The sequence below is a fragment of the Phaethon lepturus genome, unplaced genomic scaffold (assembly GCF_000687285.1).
Source record: "Phaethon lepturus isolate BGI_N335 unplaced genomic scaffold, ASM68728v1 scaffold39903, whole genome shotgun sequence".
Taxonomy (NCBI): domain Eukaryota; kingdom Metazoa; phylum Chordata; class Aves; order Phaethontiformes; family Phaethontidae; genus Phaethon; species Phaethon lepturus.
The window spans coordinates 22,934-37,685 of record NW_010527989.1 but is presented as its reverse complement, the minus strand read 5'-3'; the positions used below and the strand labels follow the sequence as shown (position 1 = coordinate 37,685).

Sequence of the window (14,752 nt, the reverse complement as noted above, 5' to 3'; positions counted from 1 at the left end):
GCGCCCCCCGTGCGCGGGGCCTCCGAACCTGCAGGCTTTGGAAGCACCCTGCGGGAATAAATCCAGCAGCGGCACTGCTGAAATAGGAAACAACCGCTTTGGATACGTTCTCGGCGCAGCTCTGCTTTAGAGAACTGCAGCTGGGGTTTAGTATTTCTCGTCTTGCGGAACGTAAAGTCTCGTTATTGTACACGTGCACCGTGCCTAAGTACTGACTGTGATGCACATTAAGTGGGGTCTTTTGGTCCAGGATGCACAGACCAGGCCGGGGAATCACGATCTAAATTAAATCTGTATTTATTCTTGGCCAAAGTTCGTGTTCATGTGGATTGCGACTTAATGGTAGCAGCAAAAATACTCCACTACAAGTCGGCTTACATCCCTGAAGGAAACATTTTGCATCTTGTCAAATGCCCGAAAACATTGCATTTCATAGAGCATTAAAGTTATCAGTAATTACTACAAGGCAATGCAATTTACATGAAAGGTTTGTCAGACCTAAGGCAACATGCAAATAGGGCAGATCAGTTTTGCCATGGATTATAAAACCAAAATCCCTGCAATTTGTTTGTTTTTTTTTTCACCACGAAATATGACAATACAGAAAATAATGGGATGGCTGCCGTGGAAGGAAGGAAAGCATACCATAGCGTTGTGCACAGTCAGTTTTATAGACCACTTAACTTTCAACAGTACATTAAATATTACTTTTTCCAAAATTCACTTATAGCTAAAATGATACATCTCATTAGGGAAAAAAGTGTTGATATACTGACAGCAGTATACTCAATTTGTGTCTAATAAAGAAAGCAATTAGAAAATTGATTTTTAAAACAGCTGTTTATGGCTACTGGTGCCTCGAGCCATGGAAATACCAAAGTATTTTTTAGAATTGCTTCTTATTACACAGTTATCAGAACTACGAACCCGTGCCTGTTAGATTAGTCTTGAGGCAGCAATGACATTTTATGGTAAAATGTAAGAAATTTACTCTTATCAACTTATTTAAACTTTGTGTATCTTTATTTACAAATGGTGATGCTAACTGACTCTGATGATGATACTTCTATATCTACCAATTAATGAAAATAATGGATATTTGCAGGGTGCAAAAACAGAGTTATGGCAGTAGGTAATTCAAGATGGACTGTCAGCAGGATGAACTCCAGCAATGCAGCTTGACTCATAAACCAGGCTGCTTTCATACATGGGGCCAATCCAGCCTCAAAATGTAGGTGTTAATTACATAATATCCACAGATCTTGTGCTCTGATTTTAGAAGAAAAGTTCAAATTGTCTTTAAGTATAAAGTTGATCTCAGTTAGTCTAAATAAATGTTGGCCTCTTAATTAAGCCCAAATAAGGGCTTAACTCCAGCACCACTTTTCCTTGAGCACTAAAAATTTGCGTGAGCATGCATTCCCAGAGCCTTTTAAAAGAGTTATTTACAAAGGGATATATGACCTCTAGGTTATCCAAATGAAAAAGACTGCCCAGCTCACCTACTTTATCAAGGCAGAATTAACAAATATTTTGCTTTGCTGTTGATACATTCACTGCATCAAAGCAGTAAAGGAGGAGCAAAATGACCCATACTTGTGTGAGAATCTTTCATTTAACTGTAAATAGAACATGTGAACTGGCCCCTCAGCTTTTGTCACAGTGGCCTACAAGTAATGCAGATAAAGATAATGATTTTAAAAAAACACTTGGCAGCCACTGGAGAATGACTGCTGGTATATAGTTTTTTCAAAGGATAGCATCTTGGTGCCCCACCTTTCAACATGCCACAGAATTTTTCCTGGCCCTTCAAGCATAAACTAAATTTGTTTTAACACCACCACCTCAACAGATAACCTGGAGTAAGCTATTATTGTAGCATTATGTCTGTTAAAAAGGAAATAGAAGAAACTAGGCTGAAACATAAGCACAACAGTTTTCATTTAATACATTTATGCTAGCAGTCTGTCTTGCCACTTACATAAATCTACACAAGAGAATATGTACAAAAGCAAACATTTGCTACTCAGCATCAGTTAGGAGACTAGCCAAATGCTTCAACAAAATACAGTGACAGAACTGCTTCAGATGAGGATTTTGCTATTTAATAACGACTTAACAGAAGTTGTCTCAGAACTCATTCACACATTCTTCCATTCCTTTCTTAGTGATTTTGGTTGAGCTGGGAATAAGGGAGGAGCAGAACTCAAAGCAAGAAGGGCAGGGTGAGGGCGTGTGCTAGCTGACTTAGCTTGATTCTCCCAAATGGTAGGTTTTTTCCTATTTGAAAGGTGTGTAGGAAGATTGTTTCTCAGTTGAGAGCAAGAATGATCAGGAATGGCTTGATGGTCAAATGCGAAATGTGCAACTCATCTAAGACAGGAACTGACAAATTGGCTATAGAATTTGCACTTGTACACCGTTTTCATGCAGTAAGCATACAAAAGGACTGGTAGAGAAAGGCACACCACGTGCTGATTTTGGCTGGGATAGAGTTAATTTTCTTCCTAGTAGCTAGTATGGGGCTATGGTTTGGATTTGTGCTGGAAACAGTGTTGATAACACAGGGATGTTTTAGTTACTGCTGAGCAGCGCTTACACAGAGGCAAGGCCTTTTCTGCCTCTCAGCCCACCCCACCAGTGAGGAGGCTGGGGGTGCACAGAAGAAGTTGGGAGGGGACACAGCCAGGACAGCTGACCCCAACTGACCACAGGGATATTCCATACCATATGACGTCATGCTCAGCATAGAAAGCTGGGGGAAGAAGGAAAGTGGGGGACATTTGCAGTGATGGCGTTTGTCTTCCCAAGTAACACGTGATGGAGTCCTGCTTTCCTGGACATGGCTGAACACCCGCCTGCCTATGGGAAGTGGTGAATGAATTCCGTGTTTTGCTTTGCCTGTGTGTGGGACTTTTGCTTTACTTATTAAACTGTCCTTATCTCAACCCACAAGTTTTCTCACTTTTACCTTTCTGATTCTCTTCCCCCATCCTGTTGTGGGGGGAGTGAGCCAGTGGCTTTGTGATGCTTAGTTGCCAGTTGGGGTTAAACCACAACACCATGTCAAAAAAATGTTCTTGACTACCTCTGTTCAATCAGAATAAATAAAATAAATGATTGAATTTTTTATGTAGCTTTATTGGCAATTTCAATAATAAAAAGTTTGTTTAGGGTCAGACAAGCTTTCCAACTGACTTACAGTGGCCTGGGGGAGGACAAATGGGATACAAGTTCAGGATCCTGTTATATGAGTAAACTGATTCAGTTGCCCCATGTTTAGAGGAATGCATGAGTTAACAAGAACAGAACTCCCAGACAGGTCAACAGGAATGTCTTATTCCTTATTCCATTTATCTTATTTTGTTCCTCAGCCCTTTTCTTTACAAGTTGTATATTGGTTGTAGAAGGACTGGAATGTGTGCTCTATGATGAGCTTTTTTCTTTTGATGAGATCTTACAAATTGAGATGAAGTAAAATAATAACAGTCAAATTATAACTGAAGTCAAATAATTCTGCTGGAACAAATGTTTCTTAAGTAGAACCAAGCCACTAGTTCTTGGAGGGAGGAAGCAAGAAGGACAGGTGCCTACAAGTTAGTCACATGTTGAAACAGAAACGTTATGGTGTCCTCTTGATTTGTCAAATCAACTGATATTTTGAGTGTAATTTGCACTGAATATGTAATAGCTGGGACTGTTGAATTAGTACTTAGGCTGGGACTTCCAAAGAGTGTTAGTTGCTGAAGTACAGTTGAATATCCCTTGCACCAGCAGGAACCTTTTTCAAATCTCTATCTCCAGTCCTGCGAGATCCAAAACCAGGGCTGAAATACTAGTATTGTGAAAATCTTAAGCATGTACGAACTAATCATTAAGACATAAAGTCCTTAGTAGGGGATGTTGCTGTATTGCCATGGGAATTTTTGTTTTGTTTTAACATTTTAAACTGTCAAATTCAGAAATGACTTGAGATCCCTGCGAAGTGGTTTGACTGCCATGATTTTCTGTTCAGAGAATCCTGGTTGAAAAGTGGATGAGAAATTGCATCTCTCTGAAACCCAGTATCCACCAGGATCCACCTCCAGTGGCTGAAGCATTATGCTGTAAGTCCTTACTGGTATCATGCCGTTCCTACCTGTACGGCTGTTCCGGTAAGGCATGTGGCCCTGGCCATCTTTTGGCAAAAGAAATGCACTGATCTTATCTAAACCCAAAATCCTAGGTTTTCCAGGAATGGCTTCCAATGATGCTGGACAGTCAGCTGTGTTATTTTGAAAAACGCCTGCAGTAATTTTATTTTTAAAAGCTGGAATTCAGGCAGCTCACACTATTGCCGTCTTCATGACCTGATCTAATAAGCAATTGCCTTTGTGCTGTACCCCAGTAAAATGGAGCAGGTTCAGCTGTGATGGGGATTCCTTCTATTTCAGGAGACTGCACAATGAGGGGAAGCTGCCAGATGCAGCCCTCTAACACAGGCTGTGGCCTCTTTAGCCCTGTCTCTGACATCACTATGGTCTGGCTTCTACACATGAGAAAAATCAAGGAGGGTTGAGTCACTGAAAGAAGCAAAGAGAAATCTGACACAAGGTGGTGACTCTAAGTTCTTTTGCTGATAGTTTTGCAACACTTCAGGATTCCCTAGCTTATTTACAGTCACTTTATTTTGATGCAGTGCTACTGGGTATCCTGAACTGTGTTTCTTTTTTGCTTTCTTTGCCTTTGGCCATCCTCTACCATAAAAATTTGGGGTAAAGCAAGGATTAAAATGGGTGTGATTTATTGAAACAGCGTTTCACATGATGTTTTATGGACTTTTGATATTTTTAATTCTTTCAGTCGAAATAAACGGTCTCTGCAGTGCCTAAAGAGAAAAGGTTTTACTGCATGAAACTTATTTCTCATCTGACTGAACATAACGATTCAGGAACTGAAAGATTGGTGTGTTTTTTCTTTTTCAGAGGAATGATTTTCAGAAGGAATCTATGCAGTGAATATGACCAACCACTGAGCTGTCTGATGCTACTACCTCAACTCTGTCCTTCAGCAGATTAAGTTCTCTTCTTACTTCACTGGGCAGCAGCAGAAAGTGAGTTTTAACCCAAGCATCTAGAAGACAGCACTTTGAATAGGATGTATCAATACACAATAAGGGTTCTGCCACGTGCTTCTGTTATTCAGAGATTTCAGCTGAGGACAGCAGCATCAAAAGGATTCATATTTTTAAATAATAGTTGGAGGCCCTTATCTTCTTCAGTAACAATCTCTGACTTTCCTATGTAATAGTATAGTTTAGACTTTTTGCTAACTGTACAGTAAAGGAAGAAAATGTGAACAGTGGAAAAAACAAACTATTTCCAGTTGTGAATCTTGGAACAAACTGCATAAGCTAGTTGAGAGTAGCCTTTTGATGATGAAGAGCATAATATCTCTATTTTACAGGTAGAATTACTGAGATATGAAAAGATTAAGTAATTTTCTCGAGGTCACACAGAAAACATGGAAAAAATAAAAATAGATTCCTGAACTTCTGATTCCAACTTTTGTGCATTTTCTCAGGCATATTCTTCCTCCCCTTAGTAAGGTTTGCTGTACCAAAGTACTGCTTTATACATCAAATCACAGTAAGCCTAATAACAATACAGTTTGCAGCCCTGCTCATCTATCAGTATTTACCTTGGCTTTAAAAAATGTGAAAGTTAAGAGATTTATTAATGCACAGTTCTGTGGAGTTAGCAGCAAATACTAGATTGGAAAAATATTTTAAAAATTCAGTAACTTTTAGCACTGACCTAACATACTCTTAACTCCTTCATTTCAGTTGTGTGTCCTGAACGATTGTGTAAATGTTTATGCACATGATTAACTTTGGGCATCTGAAAAACTTTATAAAAATCAATTATGCCAATCCAAAGGGTGCATCTGGGCATATGTAATACATTTTTAAAGTACTAGGGCTTTTGAAGGAAGTGCTGTACAGCCACTTTCTGTGTGTCCCTTCAGGCATGGCACTGTGTGGAAGGGTATGGATTTTCCATTCTATTTTTCCAGTCAGTGGAAAGCATATAGCAATTGTAAATATGCCCATAAGTGTCCCATGGCCTATTCAGGAAACGTCCTTTATGAAACTTTATATAAGAGAGCTTGTGTTATCCAATGATGTAGTCTCAGATTTTTGTGTCTGTTTCTGAACCATCTTGTACACACATGGAAGTCCCAGTGAAGTCTAAATGTTGAGGGAAATGAATAATGGCTTGTGGGTAAAACATGGTTCGCAAAAGTTCTCCTTAGCAACATTTTTACATATTTTTAGATCTATAACAAGGTAGAATGCTAAAGTTGGGTCATAACACTGAGAGCAGATTCTTTGTGGGGAGAAACACAAATTCATATAATGAAGCATATACTGCAACTGCGCATAAAATTTCCCATTACTAATTGTGGTTTAACCCTAGCCGGCAACTAAGCACCACGCAGCCACTTGCTCACACTGTTGTTGCATCACAACAGGATGGGGGAGAAAATCAGAAGAGTAAAAGTGAGAAAACTCGTGGGTTGAGATAAGGACAGTTTAATAAGTAAAGCAAAAGCCCCGCACACAGGCAAAGCAAAACACGGAATTCATTCACCGCTTTCCATAGGCAGGCAGGTGTTCAGCCATGTCCAGGAAAGCAGGACTCCATCACGTGTTACTTGGGAAGACAAACGCCATCACTGCAAATGTCCCCCACTTTCCTTCTTCCCCCAGCTTTCTATGCTGAGCATGACGTCATATGGTATGGAATATCCCTGTGGTCAGTTGGGGTCAGCTGTCCTGGCTGTGTCCCCTCCCAACTTCTTCTGTGCACCCCCAGCCTCCTCACTGGTGGGGTGGGCTGAGAGGCAGAAAAGGCCTTGCCTCTGTGTAAGCGCTGCTCAGCAGTAACTAAAACATCCCTGTGTTATCAACACTGTTTCCAGCACAAATCCAAACCATAGCCCCATACTAGCTACTAGGAAGAAAATTAGCTCTATCCCAGCCAAAACCAGCACACTAATGTAGAAGATATCTATCTCCAGGATAAATTGTAATATTAGAAAATCACATAGGACTCCATAAATGAAAACATCAAACAATAATGGACTAAGAAGCGCATGATGAGCTTTGACATTATGAATGTATGTGATTGTGTGCTGAGACAGCTCATTCTGCTCTGCAGCATACATAAGGCTTGACTCAAGCCTGATAAAGTTAAAAAGGGTGTTTCTACAAATTCTACATATCTTTCAAGTTACAATTGGTATCAGAAGACCTACTTAGGCCATTTTTGCTGTGAATTTCTATGCTACTCAGTCATAGATCTGATGGATTATGACTGAGTATGTATTGTAGTAGCCCAAATGAAAACGGGTCTTAAAAAGATTCTCCCACATAAAGTCTCCTTGGCAAGAGTTGATTAAAATTTTCCTGAAAATGATCAAAAATATCTTTGGTACTGAATCTGCATCAATAGTGCAGTGTGTGTAAGTTTAAAAATTAAAAAAAAAAAAAAAAACCAAACAGAAGGGTAGGGAGGAAAAGTTCACTGTAAGGAAGAATGAATCCATTTCCATTTTTCCCCAACACTGGTCCTATTATTTACCCCCAGTTTCAGCTGAACCTTAATTTTGAGAGCCAGTGTAATTGCCCAAAAGTGTTTGTAGGTAATATGCCAACCAAGAACCGGGAGGCCAGCTTTGCAGTCTAATATCATGAGATCCTGACATCTCTATACACAGTGAGGTGATATCAGTGTTTGGAAAATGTACTAGCTTTTTCCTACGCTGGCTTGACTCTTGCAGCATTTGCTTTGCTCTGCAAGCCAGGTACCTACAATTCCTGTGTTGTGTCTCCAGCAGAACCCTGCTTCTGCCAGGACTGCTGCAACTAAAAGAAGTATTTTCCTACTAAAAAAAGAATCTTCTTACTAATGTTTGTGCTTTATATTAAACTGCTGAGGCTAGATTTGCTCTAGAGAAACTTTTCTGGCTGTATTAAGCTTACAGTGATAATCTACTCAGACTGCTGTCCTTAGAAGGGATGTAAATAGGACAACTTATAACTCTTGACAACTGTGAACTTTGCATGAGTTTGAAAATGAGCATTAAGGCTGTAAATTTGATGGGGTTATCATGACTTGCAATAGCCTTTTATTGCACTGGCTCTTGGCACCTTCTTTGCAGGACCACCATTAGTGACCAATTGCTGAGCAGTTTTGCAGAATTGCTTGGGTGAGCAGACCATTTTCACTTGTGACCCAAGTCTGAATTTGAACTCAAGCCCATGGAGGGGAAGAGCTTGTCTGTTAACTCACAACACTGCTTGCTCTTGCCTTTGCCAGCAGGCTGCTCTATGAACAGCTGCTGTAGTACAAAAGGCCAAAGGGAAGCACCTCGGTTTTGCCCTAGTCCTTTCACACCTCCAGGTCACTGGAACATACCCAAGTGCATGGTGAACTACAGGCGATCTCTCCAGTGCAGAACAGGCCGTTCAGTTGACTTTAACTGAAACATGAATCATCTCAGTCCTAAATTATTTTAATCCAATCAGTCATCTGTGTTAAAGGGTGTAAAGAGACAGCAAAGTGGAAAGAATGGCTGCTAAGTAGGGAATACAGGACACAAATAAAGCTGCTAAGATGAGACGAAATATGAACTAATAACGATTTATTCCAAATGCCACTGGGGTTACAGTGTGAATCACTTGGAGAGATACTCAGGTGAAAGGAATTTTGTAGGCTTTCCCCTGAATGATTTTTATAGTCTCGATAGAGATGAAGGGAAGGCAAAGCTGTTAGTTACACAGGGAATACACACAAGAGTTTTGAAGTGCTCCCAAACAAATTCTCCCTAATTAATATCTACTTTTCAAGCCTCTTGTAAGTAGATGAGCATGAACAGCTGTAGTTCTTTTTATAGATACAAACTAATCTCTAGTACATATTGGACATGAAAGTTATAGAGAACAACATGCTGTGGATTCGTAAGGCTTTTCTAGCCATGGAAGTATTCTTTTTATACCCTCTAAAAGTGGAAGGGAATGCCAAAGAGTGCAGAGTATAGTCTTCAGGAATAGTACTTGGGAACAAAATCATGACAGCAGCAAAGGGTCTAGCTCTTAATGACAGATGCCATGCACTTCTTATTAACACAAGAAACAGCATGCATGAATTTGACCTGTTTTCTTGACAGGTTCAGCCTTTTGTGACCCATGTGAAATGGGCAACATTTCCTAGTATTTCTTCCCAGTTTTCTCTAGTGTGAATGGTCTTCATGACAAAATATGGAAAGAATTACATGCTTCATGTTTTTAAATAATTTTAAAAGCCCAAGCAATAAGTCATAATAAAATTCCTTAGACTTGATTAATATCTTTGAACATACTTCCTGTTTGAAGATGATATGTTTTCTCGTTGTTCTTCCCCCTTGTTGCTAACTGTATATGTTATCAGTTTAATATTGTTCTCTGCCTGGAGACAATATCCGGTTGTGATAGGTGGAGGGAGGAACTGTTATAGCTCCTTTCCATCTCTAATGCCCATGGTTTTATTTTTATAAAAACATCCTGGATTTTGAACAGTTTGTTTCTTTTGGCAGTTTATTACCAGCCTGAATGGCCCACTTTTTCATGATCTAACATCTGGCTGCTGCCGAAGTCATTATCATTTCCATTTTTAGTTTTAATAACCTTCCTTTTAATAAACCTGAGTTTGAAGTAAGTTTCCAGAAGTTTGCTTCAAAACAATGCCTCAAATCTTCTGGAAACCACTGATTACTTTTTTTCCCCTCAAAGGAATAAGCTGCTTATATTTTTATTGATTTTATGGCTTTTTCTGATGTGGCATAAGGAAGAACTGATTTACTTAGGAAAAAATTACTTGCTGGGTTGCTTTCATTATTGCAACCAAAGGGAGAACTACTGGAGGTCCCATGGGGAAGAACTGCTTCAGTAGCTCTTTGTTCCCTGCGCTTTTGGGCTTAGAAGGTATATATCCCCACTGTGGACTGACTATACCTATTCTTGTGATGTAGACTGCTATGGATTGCAAATTAATTCTGTCCATTTATTCTCATGCACTAGAAGGGAAAAGCAAAAAATCACTATTTCATAGAACTCTTCCTTTCCTTTTGAGGGAAATAAATACAATCTCGTGGATTTAGTCACCATGGAAATAAACCTCAGCTATAAGGATGCTGCTACAGAAGGGAAAAATTAAAATGCTACAGTGGGGAGGGTGTGGATTTTTGAACGACTAACCCTTCTTCTCCCAAGATTTACTTTAGAAAAGCACTTCTGAAGGTAAACCACTTTGAAGTATTAAAAGGCAGATGTATTGACTTCCCCATCAGCTTTTCAGTACAAACATTGCTTTGACTTCTGCATTATTCTCATGAAACCTGGTAAAGGAAAGTTGGAAAGAGTTTCCTAACACTTTGCTATAGCTCTGGGGAGGTTAGCTAAGAGTGGGTTAAACTGGTCTCTTAAGTGACTATTGGAAAAATAAGCTAAGTATGGAAAGGACCATAGTCTTGTCCTCAGCGTGTTTCTTTTCCCCCAGAATCTCAGAAATTAAAATAAAAATCTGAGACTTCAAATTACTGCTCAAGTGCATTGCCTTTCAATTGGATTGTAGAAGAAAATGGGGGAAAATGTGTCAATGAGAGAAAGGAGCACTGACTGTGTGATTAAGTTTTCATTTCATGGAGGAACTTCACAATAATGAAGAAACCGTCTTCAGGAAGTAATGTACATTTTGCCCCAAGTCTCTCAGCTTTAGCTCTGTAACAGCTTTGAAATTAAACTATACTGAGTGAACAAAGGCCAGTTTTGAATCTCATACTTCCCTTTTCTCTCAAGTTAATCCTTGGAGGCTTGTACGTAAGATCCATGCAGTGGTGGAATACACCTGAGCAGAGTAAAATCCAAGTGACAGAACTTGTTTCATGAGCTGCATAAAGAAGAAATAATAAAATGGCAGTGTGACTCAGATCAAAAAGTGAACCACTGAAGAGAGCTCTGATGCTGAAAAGCTTACTCCCGTTGCTTTTAGCCTGGCTTGTCTTGTTGTGTTTGTAGGAGAATTACAGAACAATGTAGGAAGGTATTCTGGAGTCAGCTGGTCCATAGTTGTTCCGGCGGTATTGGCTAAGGTGACATTCTGGCTTGCACCGCTCACTTAGCTGTTGGATTTCTTGTTCTGCTTGTGTCTGTTGATCTTAGGGTACAGGAAACCAGAGTTATATTCAGAAGGCGGCTCTGCTCCTTGGACATTGCTGTATGTTACTGTAATGCTTGGTATCTGGGCTGCAGATGGTCCGTGGTGAGACTCTCCTTTTCTTTGTCCAATACTATTCAGGCTGTCACCTCTCTAAAGGATGCAAAGATTTAAAATAAATGGAAAGCACAAACATCTACAAGGAGATCAGGTTGCATCATCTATGAAAAAGTGGCATGTATTTAGATAAGTACTTTGCTGATCCCCATGACTAACTGTAAACCAAACTTAAAGGATGGAGGAAAAAGTAGATCTGAACATTTTTTTAATATTTAATGGATAACTTATGAGAAAAAAACCTGTTAAGTTAATGTACTAACACACAAACTTTGCACTTGCTACTTACGAGCTTGTCTACTTTGATGAAAGACCAGGCTAATGACAGCACATCCAACTATGAACAAAAGTGCTGTGAATATGCTCAGACACTATGAATTCAATCAAGCAAGGAGTCCCTCCATAAAGACGGACTGTTTAGGTTCACTGGGCCAAGAGGTGATGTAAAATGTAGTGATAAAGGCATGGATAGTTTGAAGGGGGAAGCAAACTGGAGAATGAAGTGAAAACAGGAATTGAGGGAAAGATAAATTAACATTGTTTGACAATATCAATGTTATACTTGCACAGTGTTAGGGTGAGACTAGCAATAGCTTGTAAGGATCACTACTAACAATAAAGAGATAATTTAAGACATTTACATTACACTGGTGTTAATACTGCAAAGATAAACTGGCTTGTTTTCACCTGTCAACTCTTTTATTTCCGTGTCTGTCAAGAATTAAGGCAAGATGACTCACTTTGACATCTGACATGGCAGATGTCAAAAAAATTTTATCAGTATGCCGTAGCTTTGCTGCATGGAAGAAGAAACAGACCCTAGTGCAACAACTTACTGAATAGGTGATATGGCATGTTTCAAAAACTTACCCTGATTTCCTCCAAGTTGCATTTTTTAGTTGTTTGCTGCTACCCAAATCAGAGAACATTAAGTAGTTAACAATGTCACTTTGTACATCAGTACTTGCCAAAAGACTATGGCTGTCTCAGAGGCACATCCATCAGAATGGCTATCTCAGCTTACTGTGTATATTATTCGTATAAAGATGGCACAAACTTAATGCTTTTGTGCTCCACCAAGGAAATCACAGACCTCATTAGGGGTCCTACTGTATTCCAGAGAATATTCAAGTTCCTTGAAGAAGCTGGACTTAAGGAGAACCCTGTAGTACATGTTTTCCCCTGTTGAGTTTCAACAATGATCTACCCTTTGTGGTCATGTTTTCTATATTCTGCTGTGTGATGTTTGCATCTCAAAAATTAACTTAATTTGTGCTCAAAGGCTGGGATTGTTATTAGTCTTTAGTTCCTTTATTTAGTCAGACCCATGCCAAATATTAAAATAGTAATTCTTACAGTAGATGTAGCAGTGTACTCTTTGACATTCAATTCCACCATGGATATGTCATCAGCATCTACAGCTGTCTGAAAAAATGAACACAGATAAGAAAGAGATAAATGGCATATAGGTATGTCACAATATTTTACATATGTGAAAGGCAAAGTATAGGAAAAAGAAAAAAAAAAGGGACAGCAGAGGATTGACTGAAAAGTAGTGATATGCTAAAGATAGCCTTGTTTTTTACATCTCACCATATGTGTTCATTTGGTAGCAAATAGTGAGACAACAGAAAGATTGACCAAGTAATTTGGACAGTGAAGTACAAATATTACTGAATACACACTTTAAACACAAGATAACATACCATTTTGATCCTAAGCTCACTAAAGCAGCACAATTGCTTGTCAGAAATGCAATAAAGACAGATGAATAATGAACCAGGGTGGAAATAAAAAGCTGTTGACTTTTTACAGCCTGTAGGTCATTACTCATTCTGTTAACTCATAGGTTATCCCCATCTTCTTGGCAGGAACCTTCATGATTAATTATGATAAAATGTGCAGATTTGTTAACCTACCAGTTGTCAGAGAATTTAGATATTATGCAGTCTATTACCTTCTCACAAATCCCAGAATCGTGTCTCTTCAGTTTAGGTTGCGCTCCTATGTCAGTAGTTTGAGTTGTGTCTTTACCCGTTTCACAGGAAATCTGTCTTCTAGCAAGTCTGGAGAACATACTGGGGGTATCAGTTTCTGTGTCAGTACAGCCCTAAAATTAATACAACAAAAGCAATCACTTTAGCTTCTTTAGACTTCTGTCCAATTTGCCCCATGAGAATCAGTTTTACCTAGACAGAAATTGTAAAAGAGACAGACATTGTATAGAAGACATTGCACAAAAGTTATGCCATGTATGACTTCATGAAATCTTTGATTATGAGAGGTACAAACAAAAGTGTCAAGTCTGTTGAGTCTAATATTCAGCTTAGTTTTTAATTTTTTTTCTCCACAGGATGCACTGCAAAATTTCAAACTAAATAGTGATTTTTTTATAGTCTATTGTTGAAATTTCTCTGAGGTACCTTGTAGCTCTGAGGAGGCAGTATTTCCATAGCAGTACCCAAGGAGGAAGCACAGGTGTATGGAGGAATTGGGGCCAAAGTTTCCAAAATGGCTTGGGTAGAAACAGAAACAAATAGAAGGAAATGTCTGAGGACTTCAGAATCAGTGCTTTAGAAACATTTTGTTCCAATTAATAGGAAAACGGAAGAATAAAAAGACAAAACCCCAACCCACCAGAATTTCCTAAAGTCAGAAATTCTGTTCCTTTTCCTCATTCCATCAGCCTTTTCACTACAATGATGAGGAATCACAGAGTTCTATATATCATGATAAAACAATGAAACAGCTAATGGAGTTGTGATGAGCAGCTCATGGCAAACCAACCTATTTTCTGTTTGACAGTGTACCTTGCTTTAAAATGCAGTGCAATATACTTTCTTAATTTTTTTTCATGCAGCAATGTATGTGCTTTGGATGTAGCTTCCATCAGATGAGAGTATATAATTGCTTGAAAATACTCAAAGCAATTATTGATACTTCCAACGTTTGATGTTTTCAATTATTGATACTTCCAGTATTTGATGTTTTTAATTATTGATACTTTGATAAACTTTCCTCAGGGAAGAAAATAAAAATAAGAGGTGTAGAAAGTCATGAACTGGAGAAAGTGGCCTGATGAGTCTGCTACTATTAAGAGAGAATCCCCACTGGTGATACTATACCAGAATTTTAATACATAACAGATTGATTTCTCTAAGGACGATCAGGATTGTTTTTTCTGTGTAAGTGTGGGGAATGATAAGGGGAATGCAGAAGAAGGGGAAGGAAAAATTAATTTCATTTGGAACAGTGACAATCAAGATTGTATTTTCAGAAGCGTCTTTCTAACTATTGGGGAAGCAATGATGAAGATGAGTCTACAGAGTGAAGTGTCTCCAGACTGAAGTGTCTCCATGGAACATTTTTTAGAAGAGCTTAACAAAACATCCAGGAGG

The 14,752-nt window shown here is 38.9% G+C and overlaps 1 protein-coding gene across 1 annotated transcript in view; it reads right to left on the bottom strand.

Annotated features, from left to right (window-relative positions):
• Positions 1 to 11,198: 11,198 nt before the first annotated feature.
• LOC104618039 (melanopsin-A-like) overlaps positions 11,199 to 14,752 on the bottom strand; it is a 25,197-nt gene continuing 21,643 nt past the window's right edge. The window contains exons 9-12 of the mRNA XM_010283525.1: positions 13,312 to 13,464; positions 12,711 to 12,779; positions 12,225 to 12,263; positions 11,199 to 11,390 (exon numbers count right to left, since the gene is read on the bottom strand). Of these exons, the coding sequence (XP_010281827.1) occupies positions 11,199 to 11,390; positions 12,225 to 12,263; positions 12,711 to 12,779; positions 13,312 to 13,464 (453 nt within the window). The remainder of the gene's footprint in view (positions 11,391 to 12,224; positions 12,264 to 12,710; positions 12,780 to 13,311; positions 13,465 to 14,752) is intronic.